Source organism: Oreochromis aureus, linkage group 14, assembly GCF_013358895.1.
Source record: "Oreochromis aureus strain Israel breed Guangdong linkage group 14, ZZ_aureus, whole genome shotgun sequence".
Taxonomy (NCBI): Eukaryota; Metazoa; Chordata; class Actinopteri; order Cichliformes; family Cichlidae; genus Oreochromis; species Oreochromis aureus.
Window position 1 is genome coordinate 4,174,147 of NC_052955.1, and position 22,022 is coordinate 4,196,168.

Below are 22,022 nucleotides of genomic sequence, written 5' to 3' on the forward strand. Positions count from 1 at the left end.
TTCTAAAATATAACGCTATTAATAAGTAATGCTGCATTATTACAGACAGATCTGTGTATGTAAACAGTAATTAAGCAAATATTTAAAATAGCCGCCAACGTCAGCATTGAAGTTATATACACATGTATGAATCCTGAATATGATTTTGCAGAAAGAGTACTTTTACTTTGGGTACTTAAAGTATATCTTGATGGTAAAACTTGTAAGAATTCTGACAGTTGCTGGAATCGGACACTGGTTTTTCACAAACTTGTGTATTAGTGATGCTCCTGTGGCTTCTCCACTGAGGAAATCTTGGAAACCTTCAGCGGGTTTTCCGTCTTTACTTACTGAACACATCTGCGACTGACTCACGCAACGCGATGAAAACCCTCTGGGACTGTTTTTCCCGCCCAGGTGAGCATCTACCTGTGCGGATTTCTCAGAGGGCGTGGCTTATCCGCGCACGTTATAAACAGGAAAGAGCACTGGAAGTCGGTCATATTCCTCATGAGAAAGTCTGTGAGTGTATCGTCTGCGGGCTCCCTGCCGCCGCTGGAGGACGACGTGGACTCGGTGTGCTCCGACGAGCTGCTGGGCTCGCAGTCCCGCCGCTGGCTGGCGGACATTCTGAGCGGGGGCATGCCGCCGGAAAGCGGAGACGTGACCCCGGTGGGCCGGGACGGGCTGTTCGTGGACTTTCACTTCCCCGTGGGAGAGCTGGAGATGCAGCCCGGGGTGAAGTGGAAGCGACCAAAGGTAAATACAAAAGGGAGAATAAACCCGTAACACGTGCGTAACGTGACATAAAAACCAGTAAATACTGCAGTATCGATGCCTCTTCATTTACATATCACATATACATGTAAACATATGTATGCACATTCTTCTTCAGCACATTTAAAAAACTCCACAGCAGATTACAGATGTTGCACAGACACAGTGACGCTATGCTGCAGGGCAGTAAAAGACCAGTACACGTAGCTTAAGTTGCTCCAATAAAGTAGTAACACATTTCAAATAATAGATTTGAACACAGGCCAGTTGTGCACTGCCCGAATCCTTTCAGGTGTCATGCAGTGTGTACACAATAACAACAGTACACGATGCAGTTTTGAAGTGCTTTACCTGAGTACTTCAATTTCATGCCACCTACAATGAAGTATTAGTTCACCCATGTAGCTGATTGTTCAGTTCTTTAAAACCAGCAGCTCTGTTCTTCCTCCTGTAATAATGTTGTAATCTCTTACTCACAGTGTATGTCTGTACTTGAAGTTCTTTGGTAGTAAAACCCTGTTTTTCCTGCCACCACAGAGAAACAGACGGCCTGTTGTAAGAAGAAAGAAATGCAACATTCTGTTTTGAAATTTCACATCATTCTGCACATTTTAACTTTACAGTTTCATATCTGGGATCTTCACGTGTTTTGCATGTGAATTTGTATCTGTTGTGCTGCACCACAAAAGTTTTACTTATTAACTTTTAGATATGTAAATGTATACATAAGTTAACAAGAAACGAAAGGTATATTGGGAGAGCTTTCCTTCTTTGGAGTGGATGAAAAAGTTGAATGTAGTGATTTATTCTTTTTCTTCTAGACAGGCCTCCATGGATTAAGTTACTATAATTATCATTACAGAGTAACAGTCACATTTACACAATAATATACTGATTAAAAATACTTTTAAGAACAGCTGAGGTCACTTTGAGAACACCTGGAAGCTTTTTTAAATACCAGGTGAAGGCTGATGGAGAATAACTAACACCACACGTTAGGCTCCCTGTTACGTTTTCACACGTATAACAGGAAGATTCCACTCATTGGGTTGAACTACGGTTTCAAATTAAATTTCATTTCATTCTGTATTTAAGTCATTACGTTGTTTCTCTGAGTCTTTGTAGTTTTTTCACCTTTCACATTAAAAACTCACCTGTAAAAAATTTAAATTCCAGCTGGTGTGAAACACCAGCCTTCTGCCAGATGTGAACCAGTGGTTCTTTTGCCCTGTGGTGTCCCGAGCTGGTCGACTGGAGAGTTACATTCAGTGTGAGTCAGATTTGCATGGGTGTGTTTCAGAAAGCTTCCACAGAGATAAAATGAAGGCAAACCAAACCCTGCAGGGCAACAGGAGGGAAACAAAGACAGGGCTCAGTGTTGTCCTTTAGTTCTGTATTATCCTGTATCCGCTCTTGTCTCGTCTCTTCTTTCTAACATGAGGGCTGGGCAGGATGCAGGGTGGGTGAGATCAAATCTGCTAAACACGACCTGTGTTGGCTAAATATGAGAAATGTCCAACAAAGGCATCTGGACAGGAAGCAAAAGACAGCAGCCTTTCTCTTCACTTGTTTTAATGTAATATAATGTATATAGTTTAACAGATTTGTCTTATATTTGCCTCCACATGTATGGTGCTTTTCAGAGCCTGGATAGCTCAGTCGGTAGAGCATCAGACTTTTAATCTGAGGGTCCAGGGTTCAAGTCCCTGTTCAGGCGAGTAGTGTTTTAACTACCCTGTTGGGAATAAACAGCTTGTCCAATACAATAAGCTGCAGCACTTTAAGTGTATATAACACTGACGAAGTGGGAAGCAGTTTTGAGCGAGGGAACTTTGAAAGTTAAAAGTTAAGAAAACGTTGAAACTGACTTCCTGTTATGGCAAAAGTTACAACATAGATCTGAGGCAGTATGGAATCACACCAACCTTTCCCGGCACATTGAAGCTTGTTTACTTTAAAACATTCCCTTTGACCAGTTTCAGGGTGTATTCCAGGCCTTTAAATAGATTTTATTTAGGTTTTTATCATTATAGCAGCGTACTATTCATGACAATTGAGTCATTTCCTATAGATCATGGAGTCTGCACTGACTGTTATTGTATAAACTGTATTTACACAAGACTTACTGCCTGAATGGAGCATGCAGGGTGCAGTGGGCACAAACTTGCTTTCTGTAAATTCCCTCACATGGAATCAGAGGCAGAACTTCCTGGTGCTGCTGACTCAAAAGACTTCAGATGCCAGTAAAAACAAATTGTCAGAGATTGTTTGTCTTTTTGTTTGTCTGTTGCTGAGAAAGCAGGAAGAGCGGGAAGCACCACAGAGGTAAAAGGACAGAGTTTTAAAGTCTGATCCAGTGTTTGCAAAAATAAAGATGAAAACAAACCTGAACCCATAAATGTTAAATAGTTAAAATAGGACATAAGCTTATCTTTTCCTTCAGGTATTACTCATCTTCATATTCTATGTTTGCACTTCACTGAGTGCGTCATCCACAGCTGCAACATCTCTCTTCCATTTTCGTTGGTGTTTAATAGTTTCATTTATCGCTCTTTGCATCTAAATACCAAGAAAACTGTGTTCAGCAGTTTGAAGTTTGATGTGTCTGTTTAAAAAAAATCCTATAACCTGTTTAGACCGATGCAAACAAAAGAACACAGTTAAAGGCAGACATTTCTGACTTGCCAGGCTGTGCATTAGTATAACACGCTGACTTCAGAACAACGACACACATGTCACAAGAACACCATTACAATGATAATTCACCTTCTGCTTGCCCCACATAAAGCCAGTGTTGACAGAGTGACGCCATAAGTCCCTCCTAAATTGAACCTCCGGTAATTACCTCAGAGATGTTTGTGACTCCTGTGTTCAGCTTTGTAATTTGACACCTCGCTGTCCAAGCGAGCCGTAGAAATCCTGTTTAGCTGGTACTGTGGACTCTCTTTCCCACAGACATGTACATTAGACACATAATGTATACACATAATATCACTTAAACAAGTCAAGTATACTTTTATAGCTTGTTTTATATGATTTCCATGATGCAAAAAGTAAGTCCATCTAAGATTAGAAGAAAACACTCTGTGGTAGTGAGAGTAGTGGGCAGTCGTAAGAGGGCGCGGAGAGATGGAGGTAAGCTCCCGAGGGAAGAAAAATGCAAATCAGTAGAAGCAAAGTGTGTGTGTGAATAAGAGGGCGACAGGTGTAAGAGTGAAGGTGCAAAGAGCGTCAGTTTAAATACATGGGGTCAGCTATCCAAAGCAATGCATACAGCACAAGAAGAGAGTGCAGACAGGGTGGAGTGGGTGAAGATGAGTGTCAGGCGTGATTTGTAACAGTAGGATAGCAGCAAGAGTGAAAGAAACAGTTTCAAAGATGGCAGTGAGACGTGGTGTGACGAATGGTTTGAAGACGGTGACACTCATGAAATGGGACTGGGAGTGAGCAGGAATAGAAATGAATACATTATCCACACTTATCTCACATTGTTAGCTCTTGATATCAAACTCTTTTGGCCAACGTGTAGTTACACTAACAGCTAATAAGTTACTGCTAATATCCACATGTTTAGGTAAAAAGTCGCTGTTCATCCTTCTGGGTTTCCGAGAATGTGAAGTATAGTTTCTTTGCTGTGCTCTATAGCTTTCATCCATATGAAAGTACACACCAATTCTTATTCACTGATTCCACCAAGTGTCATAATCAGGAGGGCTTTGCTCATATCATGTTAAATATGTGCAACCTAGATGAGTGTAAAGGAAGAAGGCCTGAAGCGGTACACTGTGTTAAGGCTGCACAGACTGTTTGTACTGATAACAAGTCATAAATGAGAGGAATTCTTCAGTATCTCCTTTTCAACTCTGTGCAGTCTGAGGTAACCACAAAAACCCGCCGTTGATACATCAAGATCACACAGAGGAGGAGCCATTTGCGGATGCTTACGGTGTTTATTTTAAATGCAGAAATGAAGCTGCATCATAGGTTGATGCAGAAATGGAGGCGTGTGTGCTTTTAAATGAGCTACAGAGAGGAAAATTGTAAAGCCGTGTGTTTCTGTTGTGTCTATGGGGACTGGCTCTAGTGGCCACTAAAGGAACTGCAGTTTTTGGGTCTTGGTAGATCTCGGGTTATAACAAAAGTTGTTTCTTATCACATCTCAGCTATTTTTGTAGTGTGACATGAGATTAACATTATTTATTCATTTTAAAAATATCTTAATTGCGCACCTACAAAAATATATAATTAACCCCGAACATAATGAAACTAATGTCAGTCTTCCTGTCTGACTCGGAGTCACACATCATGCATTGTGCCAAGTTTGTGCCACATTGTTCTGACGGATGAAATTTAATAGTTATCTGCCTCTCCCTTTGGCTCTGCAGACAAGTCACATCAAGTTTATTTGTGTTCATCTTCCTGTTCTCTTAGTCTTCGCTTCAACCAATCATCTCTCTGTTTCCAGGAACTCTGTCCATCACCTCAGTTCATAGTAGATGGAGCAACGAGGCTGGATGTTCACCAGGGGAAACTCAGTAAGTAGACAGGTCCTGTACTACTCGGTCGTATTTTTACTCAAGGACTGAATCAAGCACAAATTTGAAGTGAGTTACTTGAGTCTGTTTTTGTAGCCATAGCTGAGTTTATTAAGAGTAGATTTGACCCCAGGAGTGCACAGGATAAAAGCTGGGACATGTTCTGGCTCTGATGTGGCCACCGGAGCTGACCCCGCCCACTCAACTAGTGCTTGCGATTCTAGGAAATGCCCTGCGGCGTGTTCTTCAGGCCTCCTAGAAATGCTAAGTCTGTTTTTGACAGAAGTGAGGGCAGGAATCAGATAAAGACACAGCACAGAAGATTCAGTCAAAATAAACGACCTCGTGTTGATTGATCCTCCCAGGATCATTTGACTCAATTTGGTTTTATTTATAACAGTCGCCTCAAAGCGCTTTATATTGTAAGGTAGACCTTAAAATAATACAACAGAGAAAAACCCAACAATCACATGACCCCTATGAGCAAGCACTTTGGCGACAGTGGGAAGGAAAAACTCACTTTTTACAGGAAGAAACCTCTGACAGAACCAGGCTCAGGCAGGGGCGGGGCCATCTGCTGCGACCGGTTGGGGTGAGAGAAGGAAGACAGGATCAAGACATGCTGTGGAAGAGAGACAGAGATTAATAACAAGTAGGATTCAATGCAGAGAGGTCTGTTAACACATAGTGAGTGAAGAAGAAACACCCAATGCATCATGGGAATCCCCCAGCAGCCTACACCTACTGCAGCATAACTAAGGGAGGATTCAGGGTCACCTGGTCCAGCTCTAACTATATGCTTTAGCAAAAAGGAAAGTTTGAAGCCTAATCTTGAAAGTAGAGATAGTGTCTGTCTCCTGGATCCAAACTGGAAGCTGGTTCCACAGAAGAGGGGCCTGAAAACTGAAGGCTCTGCCTCCCATTCTACTTTTAAATACTCTAGGAACAACAAGTAGGCCTGCAGTGTGAGAGCGAAGTGCTCTAATAGGGTGATATGGTACTACAAGGTCATTAAGATGGGGCCTGATTATTTAAGACCTTGTATGTGAGGAGCAGGATTTTGAATTCTGGATTTAACAGGGAGCCAATGAAGGGAAGCCAATACTGGAGAAACCTGCTCTCTCTTCTGGAAGAAATAAAACTTTAATAACCTCTGCTCAGTCAAACCATTAACATGTAGAGTCATACTATAGCATTGTCACAAAGCATGTTTCAGATATCAGCATCTGTCAGGTATGAGTGTGTTTGACAATCAGCACTTCTGACTTTTCAAAACAATATAATAGAATCGACTAGACGATAGATCAACTGCTCAAACATACAAATCCATCCATTATCTGTATAATCCTATCCTGTGGAGGGTCAAAGAGGTGTTAGAGCCTCCTCCAGCTGACACTGGGTCAGCTGGGAGGGTGGGAAGGATGCACCCTGGAAAGAATTCAGGGCCGTTGAAATAGCATCAGAAGTGGAAACTTGTTGGACTACTTGCACTGGTGACTGGGTCAAATTAACAGCAAAGCCGGCTGGCTGCAGCAGATCCAGCTCTGTTTGTGCAAGTGTCAAGGTTTACCAAGGTTACTGCTTAGCGATCACTTTTTTAAATCATAGACTTCTGTGTAATCTGACTTATTTTTGCAGCCAAAGCAGTCACCCTCTGATGACTGGAGAATTGTAGAATTTCTGAAAATCTTCACCGCCAATTCAGTTAAATTCAGTGTTGTTTATGTACTGCCAAATCACAACAAGGGGGCAGAATTTTACCAGAGGGTGTGCTGAGATATTTAACTTTTGATATTTCCTCAAGAGGCTTTGCTTTTTACCCGAGCCTCTGTTTTAATAAGAATATATTGGTATATGACTTCCTTGGTTAATTACAAGCTACCTTGACGTGCTGCACCATCTTTTGGTAAAAATTGGTATTACACAAAAGTACAGCCCGTTGTTAGTTCAGCTCCAGTTGATATCTTGTTAGCACCCTTCAGAGAACTTTCTTTCTTGATTTCTTACACGGACCGTGCACAAAATCCATTAATCACATAGAAAGAAAAAATAAACCAGATTTAGCTACTAGCTCATTTCTATCTGTTTTCTCTGGGCAGCTAAAAACAGTTTTTTTTTTCATCACATTCTGTTGGTGGTTTTAGGAAGGTTTTAACTACTTTTAATGCAGGGACTTACAGTAAGTAGTTTTAAAGACCACTGGATGGCTTCACTTTTCAGACTCAGGGGCTTTACATCCAAATACCGATACAGTCTATAACATCTGTAGCTGCACCAGATTCACACACAGGTGGGTCTGTGTCACACCCTGAAGACCAGGTTAAACATGTTCTTCCTTCATCAAATACAACAGTGCAAACATCTCTCTGTATATATGCTCAACTCACTGCAACCTGTATTGAATCTGCCATTGGCCAATGTATTCAAGTAATATTTCATGTCTGTAAGCACTACACATCAGCCGCCCGGTACATAAAGTTTCCATGGCGACTGTAGGTAAAGACGATGCACCACTTATGTCGCACTGTGGTTGAAGAGGAGCCTTTAAAATGCAAACAGGACCATACAACACTGTGCACTGAAGCTTTAAATGATGTCATGACCTACTTCCTCCTTTCCAGGTGACTGCTGGTTACTTTCGGCTATAGCGTCTCTCTCCATGTATCAATCGCTCCTCAAGAAGGTTGTGCCTCTGAGCCAGAGCTTCCAGGACGGATACAATGGTTGCTTCACCTTCAGGGTACAGAAACACTGTTTAAGATGCAGTTATCTTCTTCAAGTGAATTCTCAGCCTAAAGCAGTTTATATTCAACTGCAAATAAAGTGGAAATAATCTTTTATATTTTTATTGTTGTCCCCTTTGTTTGTGCTAAAGTTGCGTACAAAGCTGTAGCTTTCATCTTTATGAGACATTTCAATTACCTTTACAAGGCTGGTGAAAGAAAAGCATCAGCAGCACTGTAATGGAAAAAGAGCCATCCACATCTCCCTGTCTCTCTCACCGTGTAGTTCTGGCAGTACGGTCAGTGGGAGGACGTACAGATCGATGACCTGCTGCCCACTGTGGACAACAATCTGATCTTCCTCAGCTCCCCAGAAAAACAAGAGTTCTGGAGCGCCCTGCTGGAGAAAGCCTACGCCAAGTGAGTCCCAGCCGGCCCCTGTCTCTGTGTTCATAGGCTAAATAATAACTGACATCCAGTGTCTGTGTTTTAAAAGACAGACAGGCAGGAAATTTTACCATCCATCATCTCTTCTCCACACTTTAAGAATAAGTAGTTGATAATTGAGTGAAAACATGGACATAATAATAATGACAATAATAATATCTCAAAAATTAAATGTCCCAATGTTCAAACTTTTCCTGCGCAGATTTTTCAGTCAAAGTTCGGTAAGAAAGACAAACTCAGGAGGTCTTTAGAGATCCGTTTGTCACCTCCTATATTTCCCTGTCTGTCCCAGGTTGAAGGGTGGCTACCGAGCTCTGGACATGGGCTTCCCTCATGAGGCCATGGTGGATATGACGGGCGGGGTGACGGAGGTTTTACAGGTGGCCTCACTTCCCAGAGACCTGCCGACCTTCCTGAGACACCTGCTGGTTAGAGGAGCACTCATCAACTGTGCCAACTGCCAGGTACAGTGAGGACCTGTGAGGGATGATTTAGATCTGAACCTGCTGGGAAACACTGAGGCATTCCTGCACTCATTTATGAGTCATGTTGTTTTTTTCCCTGTGGTTCTCACTGTGGGTGGATGTTTTTTTCCCCCTCTAGGGTCCTCTGGAACGGAGGAATGAACTGGGGATCATGTTTAGACATGCCTATGCTCTGACTGCAGTGGAAAAGGTACCTGTCACTGAACACGGTCAAGAAATGTTCACGTTTACTTCTCCTCATGAATTAAAAATAGTTCTTATATTTCTTCATTAAACATAAATATACACGTAAAACAGCAAAAGCAGAAAAAAATTAAAAGGAGTGTTTCTGTATCTTAGGTAGAAATCTAAATGACTCATAGCTGCTCTTCACTGCACTCTCACCTGTTTTACCGCCTCTCCTGCCAGGTGAGGACGACACACGGCACAGAATATTTGGTGCGAATCCTCAATCCTTGGGGCAACACAGAGTGGGAGGGGCCCTGGAGTGACTTCAAAGGGTATGAAGATGATCTCATGAGCAGTGCTGAATAAAACTGCAGTAAATTTAAATGCTTTCAGTCAACTCAAAAAACGGCAGAAGAAGAAGTAGCTGGTAATGCATAGGAGGAAATGAGGGTACTGAATAGGCTACTCGCAGTAATCGTGGGCCACCCGGACGTGACGTATAATGACATTTCACACAAAAGCATAGATCACAGTTTCTTGTTGTTCTTCAAATGTTAGATTGAACCTGAGAGTCTCATGAACAAAGCAGACATTGAAAATACGACAGAAAGTACAATAACAATATTTTAAGGCTGTGGCAAGATCTGAAAAAATAATTTATATAATCAATGCTTTTGCACTGATCTCACACCTCAGTTTGCTACCTCTTTGATCTGAATCCATGAGGTCACATAATAACCAAAATGTCGCATTACTTACTCACATTCTTGAGTACATACTTCACACATTTACAGCATGTTTACACACCTCTGTGTTTGCAGTTCAGAGTGGAACACGGTGAGCGTCGAGGAGCAGAAACGACTCGGCAGAGTCAGACAGGAGGACGGAGAGTTCTGGTGAGTTTATCGTAACGTCATACTGAAACAGTGACAGTGATGATTAAAACTGCACCAACAGATCCAAACAGAGCAGATGAGATGATTGCAATAAGGAAACTAAATGCAAATGTCTTTGTTTTTGAATGTGGGCATGCCAAAGGCATTCAGACACATGAATGAAATCTGTTTCTCTCTCTCTGTCAGGATGTCGGTGTCAGACTTCCGACAGAACTTCGAGGTGATGGAGGTTTGTCACCTGACCGAGGCTCTCGGTGAACCAGGCTCCAGCATGCAGCTGTGGAGCTGCATTATGCATCATGGCAACTGGGTGCCGAATATCACAGCAGGAGGCTCTCCTCAAGGCGGTAAGATGGGTGATAACACCTGACTAATTATTTGTGTGTGACTGTAAACTCTGAACCTCACAACTGCAGCAGCTGGTTTTAAAAATGGAGATAAAGCTACGTTATTTAAACCTAGACAGAAGTCCACCTCAGCTATTAAGACAAGGGGGGAATTTGGCAATCAATTCACCAGACCCTGTTAGCCTTATTCTTTGAGCTTGCTGGCAGTGATAAGAGAGCATCTGTCTTTAAAAGAGCCACGCCTGAACAGGGACTTGAACCCTGGACCCTCAGATTAAAAGTCTGATGCTCTACCGACTGAGCTATCCAGGCTCTGAGGGTGCCTCCTGCTGCCTGTGAACAGACACCCAAGGGATCTTCCAGAAATGGCGACACTCCCAGAGTTAAACCTGAAGTTTCCCCTCTAATCCCTCTGTGCAGCACAGGTCTCTGACACGTCGGTCTGTCTGTTCCCAGATGCAGTTTTCTTTTCTTTAATTTTATGTGAGAATCTTTGTGTCACTTGTACATTATGTGATATATTACATTTGAGGCGCAGCACTCAGAAATAATCCTTGTGCTTTTGCTTATGAAGCATTCTGTAACTCTCAGCAAGCTGAGACCAGCTTATTTGCACAGTAACAGTGCCGCAGTGATGCCACAGTGCAGTGACTTTCAGCACTTCAGTGGAGGTGTGGTGTCACTCATTTTGTCCAAATCTTCTCAGACTTGCTGACCTCGTTGTGTTAGGATCTCAGTACACCATCTAAGTGATAAACAGGCAGCACATCACTCAAGAGCCAAAAACCACAATACCGATGCTGAAGTTGGAGTGTTCAGATTCACAAGGTCATCAAGAGCTGCAGTTTTATAGGTAGACTAAGATATGATATTAGACACTGTCAGGTAAACAGGTAGGAATATAGTCACACAGAGATCACACCCAGGGAGTCCGGTTTTGGGTAACTGGTGTAGAAACATTTGGAGGCAGTTAAACCATGGCCAGCTCTGAACATGAAAAGAAATGTTAAAGGTTATATGTATAGTAAAACTAACAGGGTGTGTTTGTATGTCTCCAGGTTGGTTCTATCAGAACCCGCAGTTCTACTTTGTTCTGTCGAAGGCGGACCAAAACCCCGACAGCGCTCAGAAGACCTGCTCCTTCGTTTTGGCTCTGATGCAGAAGCACCAGAGACGAAGAGGCATTAATCTAGCCATCGCCCTTCACGTATACCCGGTATAGACACACACACAGGGGCTGGGTCTAGTTTAAATGAAAGGTATAAATGTGATAAAAGTCTGACTTCCTGAACACAGATATCTGCTCGGCGCAGTAGCTGCTGTTGTTATTATTATTATATGAAGATATGGTTTACTTCAGCTTGAAACTGCCATTTTTAATAGGAGAACATTTATGCATTTGCATTAAGACAGAGAGCTTGTGCAGAAAGAGCACGGAGTAGAAAGTAGTCTAACTTGTAAATCATGAAAGTTTTATTCCTCTGAAATTTCAATCGATGTGCTGTTTATTCATCTTATTTTGCTTCTCTGGAGAATTATTACAGACTGTGAGGACGGGGAGGAGGACTGTTTGTAATAAACATTGATGATTTAAAGCTGAGGTCGTCATGCTTTAGATGCGTTAAAATAAAAAATATAGTGTTGTCGATATGAAGTCGCAATCACATATATTAAGGAAACGCATGAAGTGCAAGTGCTTTCTTAGTTTGTGATCAGATTTGAGAAAACACGTCTGATGTCTCAGAGCCTGGATAGCTCAGTCGGTAGAGCATCAGACTTTTAATCTGAGGGTCCAGGGTTCAAGTCCCTGTTCAGGCGTTGTGGCTTTTAAGCTGCTGAAACACCGTCTGAGTGTATGCCTTCGAGGAGAAGCAGAGTCACTGACACGTTAAACAACTCCTCGGTGCTTGAGTGGTGTTGATGAGGTCGCCTCGAGTTCCTGGAATGGACGTTGTGAGGCTGTGACACGCCTCTCACCGGTGGTGGCCTTTGAAAGGAGACGGAGGTGGTTCAATACAGGATCACCTCCTCAGCCTCCCTGGGAAAGTCTCTCTGAAGAGTCGTGAGCGGAGAAGCTATGAAGACAGCTAAACAAGTGCAACAATTAACTAAAGGAAAAACTAGCAAAATAACTGACAGAAAGCGTATAAAACTATCATAGTCTTCCTATCCCGTATGTGGAGCAGTAACTGTGGATGAAATGAAACCAAATGTAATTTTGTGTAAAAATAAACAATACGCTCAAATTAGTCCAGGACCAGTTCAGACTGAACATAAACTGAGTGATGAAGGAAGCCGCTGGCGTACATGAGTGTGTGCTGTCTCTCCAGGCTCATCCTAAGAATACGTACCTGTCCCGCGAGGACCTGAGCGTGAGCCGCCCAGTCCTCTACAGCCCCCAGTACGTCGCACGGCGGGAGATTGTTCTTCGCGGCTCCCTCCCACCAGGTTCCTACATCATCATCCCATCCACCGCAGAGACCAATCAGCAGGGAGCCTTCCTCCTGCGGGTGCTGATGGAGCAGGGCAACAATGCCACGTGAGTCATGGAGTTCTGTTACCGTCTTGTTGTGTGAAACTGAAAGTGATGAGCGAGGGGCGGAGCAGACTGTGGAAGCATTCATGAACGACCTGTGATCGACAAGTCGTTAGTAAATGAGCACACCACGAATAATCCTCCTTTCTGAAACACAGAACCTAGAAATTTAACTTCATTTAATGTGAAATTTCTTTAAATGTAAAATTAAGTATTTATACTGAGGTCACAGAGGACTGAGGGCTGTTTCCACAACGTTAGGCCTTTTTGAATGAAAGTCACCACAACAAAAGCAGGTTTAAGCACTATGACGTCTATATTTGGATTTTTAGGAATTTTTTTGTGGTTGTGAAATGTTATATTGGTTTTTCTTACAGACCAGCTCAAAAACCAGTAACAGAAGACATTGCATCAGTAACAGAGGTAAGCAAATCAGCTGTTAATTTAATACACGACTAAATGATTCACCTCATAAAGTAGACTCGACTCAAACCAGTGCAGATGTGAACTCTGATGGGAGTGTGTCTGTAGAGCCTTAAATATTTTGGAAGCTAAATTTTATCCAGTGAGGTTATGAAACAGAGGAGCACATAATTGCACACCTTGGAATAAGCAAAAAAAAGAAGAAGGAAAAAACCAAATATTTGTATTAAATTCTGAAAAATGTTTGAATAAATCCATCTAGAAGTAACTTAGCAGCTGTCTGGGCGTGCATTTTGAAGTCTACCCAAATGTGGAGAGTGCAGAAACTATTTTTTAGTGCTCATCAGGACAAAAATGCTTCAGCAGAGCAAATCTGATAAAAAATAAAATGAGTATAAAGATTGGCAGCTTTGTAGAAAAATGCCAGGCCAGTGTTTTCAGTACTCAGGTTGTGTGCCAGGTTTTAACTTCATGTGCTGCTTTTAGTTACAGTAGACTGAAAACCACTGCGTTCAGTACAGAAGATGTCCTGCATGTTTGTTTTAAAACTAATCCCGCCTGAACAGGGACTTGAACCCTGGACCCTCAGATTAAAAGTCTGATGCTCTACCGACTGAGCTATCCAGGCTCTTCTCTCAGCTGTGTGACATCTGTTTGAAGTTTCTGTGGTTTTCTGTTGTGTAGTAAAGGTTTTTTAACTTTATCTAAAGTATTGGCAATTTACAAGGATGGAAAATTATGATGAAGGAAAATAAATAATGAGATTTACAGCGTGTTCACTTGCTCTGTGTTTCTCCTGCCAGCTTTCGTTTCCTCACCAAGCTGCCCTTCCTTCACCTCAGGCCATCAGACAGCTTTTTAAGAAACACTGCAACAAGGTGAGATTGAAGCACACGGCTGCCTGTTCTCGTCCTGCCTTTACTGGTTGATAAAAGAGGTTTTAACAGAAGAAGTGAAACACTGACCCCTCTGTGTCTTTCTTGTGTCATAAGAAGGAACTTTGCAAACCACTGCACCTCTACAACCTTCTGACTGAGGCCATTCAGGGAGGAGGTCAGTAACCCCGCTGTTCATCCTGCAACTTTCAACAGACGATTGTTTGAAACTTTAATGATCTGAACCGCTTCGATCCGACCTGTGACGTCCAAAAAAGAAAACCAAATAGGAACAATAAGCTAGCATTATGCTAATTAGCCTGCAGGTTAGGTGATATGTCTGTACATCAGAGGCTGTTAAAAGCATAGACTGTACGTAAAAGATGGACATAGCAACTTTTGGAACTGCATTTCAAAGTCCCGATGTTAGTTTGTTGGATCCGTGGTGGCCTGGCTGAGCGTTACATCCTGATATCAAGGCCGTGGATGTATAGAAACAATGGTGACTCAGGAGCTGAGGGAGTCAGAGTTCTTCTGTGTGCACACCACAACAGCACAGCTCCTGCAAAAAACAAGATGTTTGGGGATGTTTGCATTTTTCAGAACTGCTGCGCATCCACTTTAGAGTTTTCTCACCAAAGAGACTCGCCTACAGAGTCCCACACCCACTGCTACTGAACTGCCTGTTTAGGGTTCATTAACATAACAATATCAGCATTAACGCCACTGATTGGAGCGACACTTAAACATCTGTTGGTATTTACAGTGAAGAAAAACACCCGGGCTTTGGCCTTTTTATATCAGATCTGTATGTCTGTGTTAAATGTTCCCTCTGCTGTGTTCAGTGCTGGCAGGAAGTGAGAAGTACTTGGCTTTGGAGCACTGCAAGAGCCTGGTGGTCCTCATGGATGTATCCTTAAAAAGCACACGTGTGTGACACAGAGAGACGAACTGTGTGATGAGAGCGTCTGCAGTTGTAGATAATGTGTCATAACCAGTTTTTCTCTTTGTGAACATTTCCAAATGATTCCAAATTAGTTTTCATAGTTAAAAATGAGGATAAATCATTTACATTTTGCAGGTAAAAGCAAAAGTAAATTTGATTTTTTTTTAAAAGAAAGGGAGACGGAGAGACAGCAATGTTTTTTTTCCTCCTCCAATAAAATAATGGAGGGAGCAGCTGTTCAAGCTCTGTAACAGCAGATTTTTGATAAAATTAAAGTGTTTTTGATCTTTTAAAAAGGCTATTGTAGTACAGAAAGGCTGCATCTCGACTCTTGGTGTGCATTTGGAGTTCATGAGCTGGTTTTACACTTCAGCTCTAACAAACAAAGTTATTTAGGCCGGGACATCGTGCAGAGTTTATCTGTCTTACAGTTAGCACACAACAGGAGTGCTTTCTGTACAACATGCTTTCAGCTTTAAATTTTAGTAAGTTATTTGACATAAACTACAGCTGTAGCTCTTTATTAAGACAGTGTGGTTCTGTTAACATGTAAAACTCCGCCTGAACAGGGACTTGAACCCTGGACCCTCAGATTAAAAGTCTGATGCTCTACCGACTGAGCTATCCAGGCTCTGAAGAGCATGGTGCATGTGTGTGTTATAGCCAAGGAAGCCAGTGAGGCTGCAGTGAAAAGCCTGGTATGTATAATTAAACGACGTGTATAGAGCCATAGCGCTTACTCACACTCACAGCCAGACCTGTAGGAAGAAAAGTGTCAGGTATTAATATAAAACCAAGATCATCACAATATTAAAGCAAAACATTTTATTATCGTGCGCAGGAATCTAATCTGTGAGAGATCTGAAGTTCTTTGCTGATAAGTCCTTACACTTCACACATCTGTTAGCAGCTGACTCTCAGCAGCCTGTCAGCTCAGTGTCCTCCGAGGCCTGTTGGGATATTTTTGGTTTGATTTCTTTGACCTGAGACTTTTCTCCAGAGCCAAGGCATCGCTCAGCTAAACTGGCCCGAGTTCCAGAGTCTGTGGGACAAGATCAGGAGGTGGACGGTAAGACCAGCAGCATTGCTAACACTGTGGCTGTAGCGGAGTGCAGCTGGAGATCTCACTACACACACACACAGTCCTGGTTTTTAAGTCTTGTTAAATATATAATAAATACAAGCATGAATATGTCTGAAAAAGTTACAGAACACGTTTTCATTTGTTCTGTGTGAATTGCACAAAACTATAGAAGCAAATAGAAAAATGCTGCAAACACACACAAAACACAACAGAAGCATTTAAAATGAAGAAAAAGCAAAAAAAAAAAAATGTATTAAATAAGTTTTAAAAAAGGTCGAAAAAAAAGGAAAGCGATTTTTGGGAGAAAATAACACGACAGAAACAGAAACATGACACATTCTTTGGTGCTGTGAGTCAATATACTGCATTTACACCACATATTACTGCCAGTCAGACCAGTGACAGTCGTGGAGATCACCACTGAGGCACAATCAGGCGACGCCACATGTTCAGATTTATTGTAGATTTAAACAGGATTATAAAACAAGCACCAGTAAACTAAAAAATAAACATTTAAAGCATTAAAAACTGATTAAAACAGAAAAACTCAGTCTGGAAACCAATTGAATAAAAAAAACACTGAAAATATAATAAAAATAACATCTGTCAAACGTTTCTAGCTCTGATTCTAGACAAGTTCACTTTGGTATCTGCATCATAAAGTTATGTGTGGGATTAGTAAAACACAAAGTGTGTGTTTGTGAGAATGCAGATTAGACCATGGACGCTCGCTGCTGTCGCAGTTTTAGTGTGAACATACAGAAAAAAGCAGATTGTAACAGAATGTTTGTGTATTTGCAGCTTTATTCATTTTTACTGTGTTTAATCTCTCCTCAGGATATCTTCCTCATGCATGACAAGAACAAAACTCAGCGCCTCGAGTATCAGGAGGTCATGCCCTCGCTGAAAGCAGCAGGTAGCATTCACAACACCTTTTCATCCTGTGTTGTTTGACCACTGAGGGTCTCTATCGTGCAGGAAAAATCCGACCAGCAGAGGGAGACAAACACCTTTTCTTCTGTTTTTTTACTTGCATGATTCTAAAAGGTGGACTTGTGGTCACACGTGTAACTAAAATCCTGTTTTCCAAGTCGTCACATTATTCATACATTTTTGCATCATTAAATCAAATTAATTAACGAAGTAAAGGCTGAAATTTCCACAGCAGTTTTGCTTACGTGAAATGAGCCGACAGTGGCTGATGGATACAGATGGGTGGTGTCAAAGTGGAGAACTTTCTCATACAGTCAGACTGGAGCTGCTTCTTTAAGCTTAATGGACTGGCTGGGATCAGAGAATATATGTCACCTGTGCACATGTGAAATTTATTGCAATAAAAACAGAATATCCGTCCCACTGCTTCTGCACCCGCGTTTTACGCCCACCTCTGTTCCATTTGTCCCTGCTGCAGGCATCAGGGTGGACGAGTTGGTGATGCAGCTGGTTGGACTGAGATACACGGAGCCGGACATGACCATCAGTTACCCCGGCTTCCTGTACCTGCTGATGAAACTGGAGAGCATGATCCGTAAGAGCGGGTGACGTGGGGAGAGATGGGGGTGCAAGCATTGTCACAGCTTTCTGCCTTTCAGAGGAGATGAACATTACAAATTAGAAACAGTGAGTGGTTTTAATCATCACACCACAAGGCCACAGGAGAAAGAAGCAGAGGATGACAGAGGAGAGAGAGAGCGGATGAGGTGACAGAGGAGGCGTGGGAAAAAAGGGAGGAGAAACAAGAGGAAGGGAGACGACAAGGAGAGATGTTTTCATAAGTCAGAACAGAAAACAGCTGAGATGACACAAAGATCGGATTCTTTTCATTACTGAGCAGGAAAACAGTTCAAGCCTGTTGTATTAACAATTTGATCAATTTAAAAAAAAAATTAAATAAATTTTCTTCATTTAAAAAAAAACAACCAAATTTTTATGTTTAGTTTAAGCTGAACACAATAACCCAATAATACACAGGCTTGTTTTGCTTAGAATCAGTCATGTGAGGTTTAAGTATGTTTTTGAGGATATTCACTTCCTGTCAGCTCTTCATCAGAAATAAAACAAAGAGCTCTAAAGGCTGCTCTTGTCCTTCAAAGATGAACGAAAGATTAGATCATAGGATTAATCTCCAACAGTCAGACCATCCCTGTCAGCAGGACTCGTGACACTGAGAAGAGGAAGAAACCTCCGGCAGAACCAGGCTCAGAGCGGGGCAGCTATCTGCTGGGACTAGTTGGGGTTGAGGGGGAAGTCTATGTCATTAAACTTTGTGCCAGAAGGAAAATTTCAAAGTACAAAAAAGTGATTAAACAAGTGAGCACTAACCCAGGAAAATAACTGTGCCATGAATGTGGCATCACGGGAACGTACTGGCCTAAAAGAGTTACTAACTGAACCTGACAGTAACTGGAAATGTAAAGTATCCTTAAAAATGAAGATATATTTATAGCAGGGGTGGAGGAAGGGTCGGTGTCCTGCAGGTTTTAGATGTCTCAACATGTCTCGAAGTTCTCCAGAGGCCTGGTAATGAACTAATCATTTGATTCAGGTGCTGACCCAGGGTTGTATCTAAAGCCTGCAGGACACCAGCCCTAGAGCCCTGGAGTTCCCCCCACCCCTGATTTATAGGCTTACCTGTGATATGAAAAACTTGACTTATAGTTTCTTTTTTCGTGATTCTCTGAACTGTTGTGATGCAAACATTACGTGCACCTGAATATCGTCTTTTCATCCTCTTGCAGACAAATTTCAAGCGTACGACATGATGGGAATGGGAACGGTAACCATCAGCTACAGACAGGTATGAACATACAGTAGCGTTGGAGCTTGTGCACACAGGGGTGCATATGTTGGTGATTTTTGAAGAGAACTCAGTGATCCTTTAAACGTGAGAGTCTTGTCACTTCATGTCCCACGACTGTAAAAGCAGAACAAAATGAAACAGGAATGGTGGGACGTGCAGCCGTTTTGTGAGGCCGAAACTCACTTGTTAGGACTTGTACAGTGGGTGAGAGGTTGTTCTCATGAAATGTCATCTGGTAAAGTGTGACTCTTCAAATATTCTTATAACCTGAGGCATCTTTAAGTAACTGATCGAGGCTAAGCGATGCATGCAGAGGCTATGAGTGCGTGTAAAACTGCTCCCAGCTTTGCACTCAAAGATAAACAGCCGCATAACTGCAGAGAAGCTGCAGGAAGCTTTTCTAGCAGTGGATTAATGACATCCCGATTAATTGTGAGGTAGTTTCTATAAGGAGGAAGGATGAGAAGGAAACCCTTCTGCAAAACCTGAATTTCAATCTAAGTCAACAGAAATGAGCAGCATTTGATCCAAAAAACACTTCATCCACTCTTAAACATGAAGCTGTAAATGTTCAGCTCTGGGAATGTGTGAGAGTGACAGCCTGCAAATCAGAAATGCAAACCTGACAATTAAACAGTAAAGAAAGTGAAAGGAGGCGAGCTGAACTTAAATGGGCTGCTTGTAGAAGGCAGAGTAAAGGTTTGGGTTTGTGCTTCTGTAACTGATGCTTTTCAATGGACACAATAGAGAGTGCACAGTTAGCATAATCTTTGCTTTAATGTAAATAATAACATATAACTTTTTCTGCCCTCTGATTGGTTCCAGTGGCTCCACATGACCATGTACAACTGAACTGAACCGCTCTACCCAGACACCCTCGCCTGCATCACGTCAGCTTTTTTTCATGATTGTAAAGTTTTGTGTTATTTTGTGCCAAATGCATTAAAGTCAATGATTATTGCACAAATAGAAAAATATCACAAACAGAAAAGAGAATATTTCTGAAGCTGTTTTTCTTTCCTCACACACTCAAACAATGGCGATGGAAACGACCTTAAGAACTCTCTTGAGTCACGCAAACAGCCCGGGTCAAAGGTCAAGGCAGGATGTGCTGCTGTGAGGAAGTTTATGATGAAACTTCAGTGACTTCACCTTCATTGTCCTCTCAGTCTGACATCATTTCTCTCCTGCCTCTAAATTAGAGCCAATAAACACAGAGCCCCGCTGGTTTTAACAGACTTTTAATTTGTTCAGTACCAAAGAAGACTGTGCAGGCGTCCTGCATGAGTGCGTGTCCTAACCCCGATCATCATACGTAGAATAATCAATAAAGTATACTGTCCTCCTGATCAACATGTATTCTATTTCTGATTTATTTAATTTACACTCAAAATCTAAGTGTGTGTGTGTGTGTGTGTGTGTGTGTATGTTTGTAAACTTGACTTTTGCGTTTGATTGTAAACCAACAGGTTTTCAGGTTTTTATCTTCTAAGATAAAAGTACATTGTACAGTTTGAGTGTATTGATGTGTGTGTGTAGAATATTTTATATAAAATTGCTAGTGTCACAATTTATGTGGAGTAAACAAACGTTTTGGTAAAGATTAGACAAAAAAATCTGTTAAAACATTTGAGTGTGTTGTAATTCAGTTCAGTTCAGTTTTATTTCACACCAGTTGACTCAAGGTGCTAATTCACGTAGTTTCCAAGGAAACCAGTCTCCTCCACCTCCTCTGAGCTGCATTTTTAGCCCATGATAGCTGACTTTGGTTAGGTGGGCCTTTTTAGGCAAAAAAAAGACAACATTAATAAGATGCAGTTGTGACATGTAAGTACATGAGGAGTTAAGGAGAAATACTGCCGCAGCAGCCTATGGCAGCATAACTATGGGAAGGTTCAGGGTCACCTGGTCCAGCCCTAACTACAAGCTTTAAGACAGAGAGAGAGAGAGGATACTCTTAATATGGTCTCAGGCACACAGCCGTTCAAATGTGTTGTTCACAATGGGCAGCCAATCAGAGCAAAGCTATTTTAAATGAATAGAAGCATGCAAAGCATCTCTACTGGTGTCTTTTAATTTTCTGTGAGTCATTTCCTGCTGTCAGACCAGACGTGACGCTTTAAGCTGATCACTTATCTCCTTGCCGCCTGGTTACGTGAATGTGTGTGCCGTACGGAGTCTTCCCCACGCTGACCGAAGCCACGGGGGATCTTCTGAGAAACGACCCTCTGCCCTCTGCTCATGGCTGGAATGTGTAAATATCCGTCTTCCAGCATCATTCCTCAAAGTGAGAGCAGTCAGAGATGCACATACCAGCAGGTCTGTGTGTGTGTGTGTGTGTGTGTGTGTGTGTGTGTGTGTGTGTGTGTGTGTGTGTGCTTCCTGCATTTTTAGAACTACATGTCACACTCGTAGATCCACGCCCTTCAGTGGAAGCTGCTCAAATGAATATTTTTATGTCTTTCTCTTGCCTGATTTCACAGCAACATATTTATATGAAAATAAAAGCCATCGTCAGTTCAACATATTACAAGCTGCGTTTGTTCCCCCGTGTTTGTTTTTACATAAAACACCACACACATCCTGAGGAAACAACACGAACACTACATGCTTAAAAGGTTCAGGTTTTTCAGTTGTTATTACACTCTGAAATCAGAGAGTAGAAGTAATAAAGTTTAGGTTTTTTGAAGAAATGATGTCTTTCTGTTTCAGCTCAATGTGGTTTCCAGTTTCTGGCTCTTTCCTTCTGATGTTTTTTGGGTGATTCTCCTGCTGTAGGATGAACCCCTGACCAACCAGTCTGTCCTACTCTGGGTTTTTTCCCCCCCACTGATATAAATTACGGCTTCCTGCATGAGAAAAGTTTGAATGCTTGAACCTTTCCCAACGGAGAGAAATGACCCTGACGTATCTGCATCCATAATAAGAGCCAGAGGAATTTAGCACTCCCTTTATTACCTCATCAAGCAATAAGGACAATAAACCACTGAAGACAAGTGTC

The 22,022-nt window shown here is 42.0% G+C and overlaps 1 protein-coding gene and 5 non-coding genes across 7 annotated transcripts; 3 read left to right on the plus strand and 3 right to left on the minus strand.

Moving 5' to 3' along the window:
* The first annotated feature begins 473 nt into the window (after positions 1-473).
* On the plus strand, positions 474-20,374 carry zgc:85932 (uncharacterized protein LOC405875 homolog). Of its 2 annotated transcripts, none has more exons than XM_031741780.2 (20): positions 474-738; positions 5,222-5,291; positions 7,913-8,031; positions 8,301-8,434; positions 8,754-8,925; positions 9,065-9,136; positions 9,355-9,446; positions 9,936-10,010; positions 10,197-10,357; positions 11,416-11,573; positions 12,688-12,896; positions 13,271-13,316; positions 14,120-14,194; positions 14,309-14,369; positions 15,037-15,101; positions 16,138-16,206; positions 17,059-17,137; positions 17,633-17,749; positions 18,960-19,018; positions 19,847-20,374. In XM_031741780.2, the coding sequence occupies exons 1-20, from the start codon at positions 490-492 to the stop codon at positions 19,871-19,873; spliced, it is 2,109 nt and encodes a 702-aa protein (XP_031597640.2). In that variant the 5' UTR covers positions 474-489; the 3' UTR covers positions 19,874-20,374. The 2 variants fall into 2 exon arrangements, with proteins under 2 accessions (XP_031597640.2, XP_039454236.1); XM_039598302.1 differs by having other exon boundaries at positions 14,312-14,369.
* trnak-uuu lies at positions 2,401-2,473 on the plus strand. The gene has a single exon. It is a non-coding gene; the product is annotated as a tRNA-Lys (tRNA).
* On the minus strand, positions 10,597-10,669 carry trnak-uuu. The gene has a single exon. It is a non-coding gene; the product is annotated as a tRNA-Lys (tRNA).
* Positions 12,103-12,175, plus strand: trnak-uuu. The gene has a single exon. It is a non-coding gene; the product is annotated as a tRNA-Lys (tRNA).
* trnak-uuu lies at positions 13,872-13,944 on the minus strand. Its single transcript has one exon. It is a non-coding gene; the product is annotated as a tRNA-Lys (tRNA).
* trnak-uuu lies at positions 15,696-15,768 on the minus strand. The gene has a single exon. It is a non-coding gene; the product is annotated as a tRNA-Lys (tRNA).
* Positions 20,375-22,022: the final 1,648 nt, after the last annotated feature.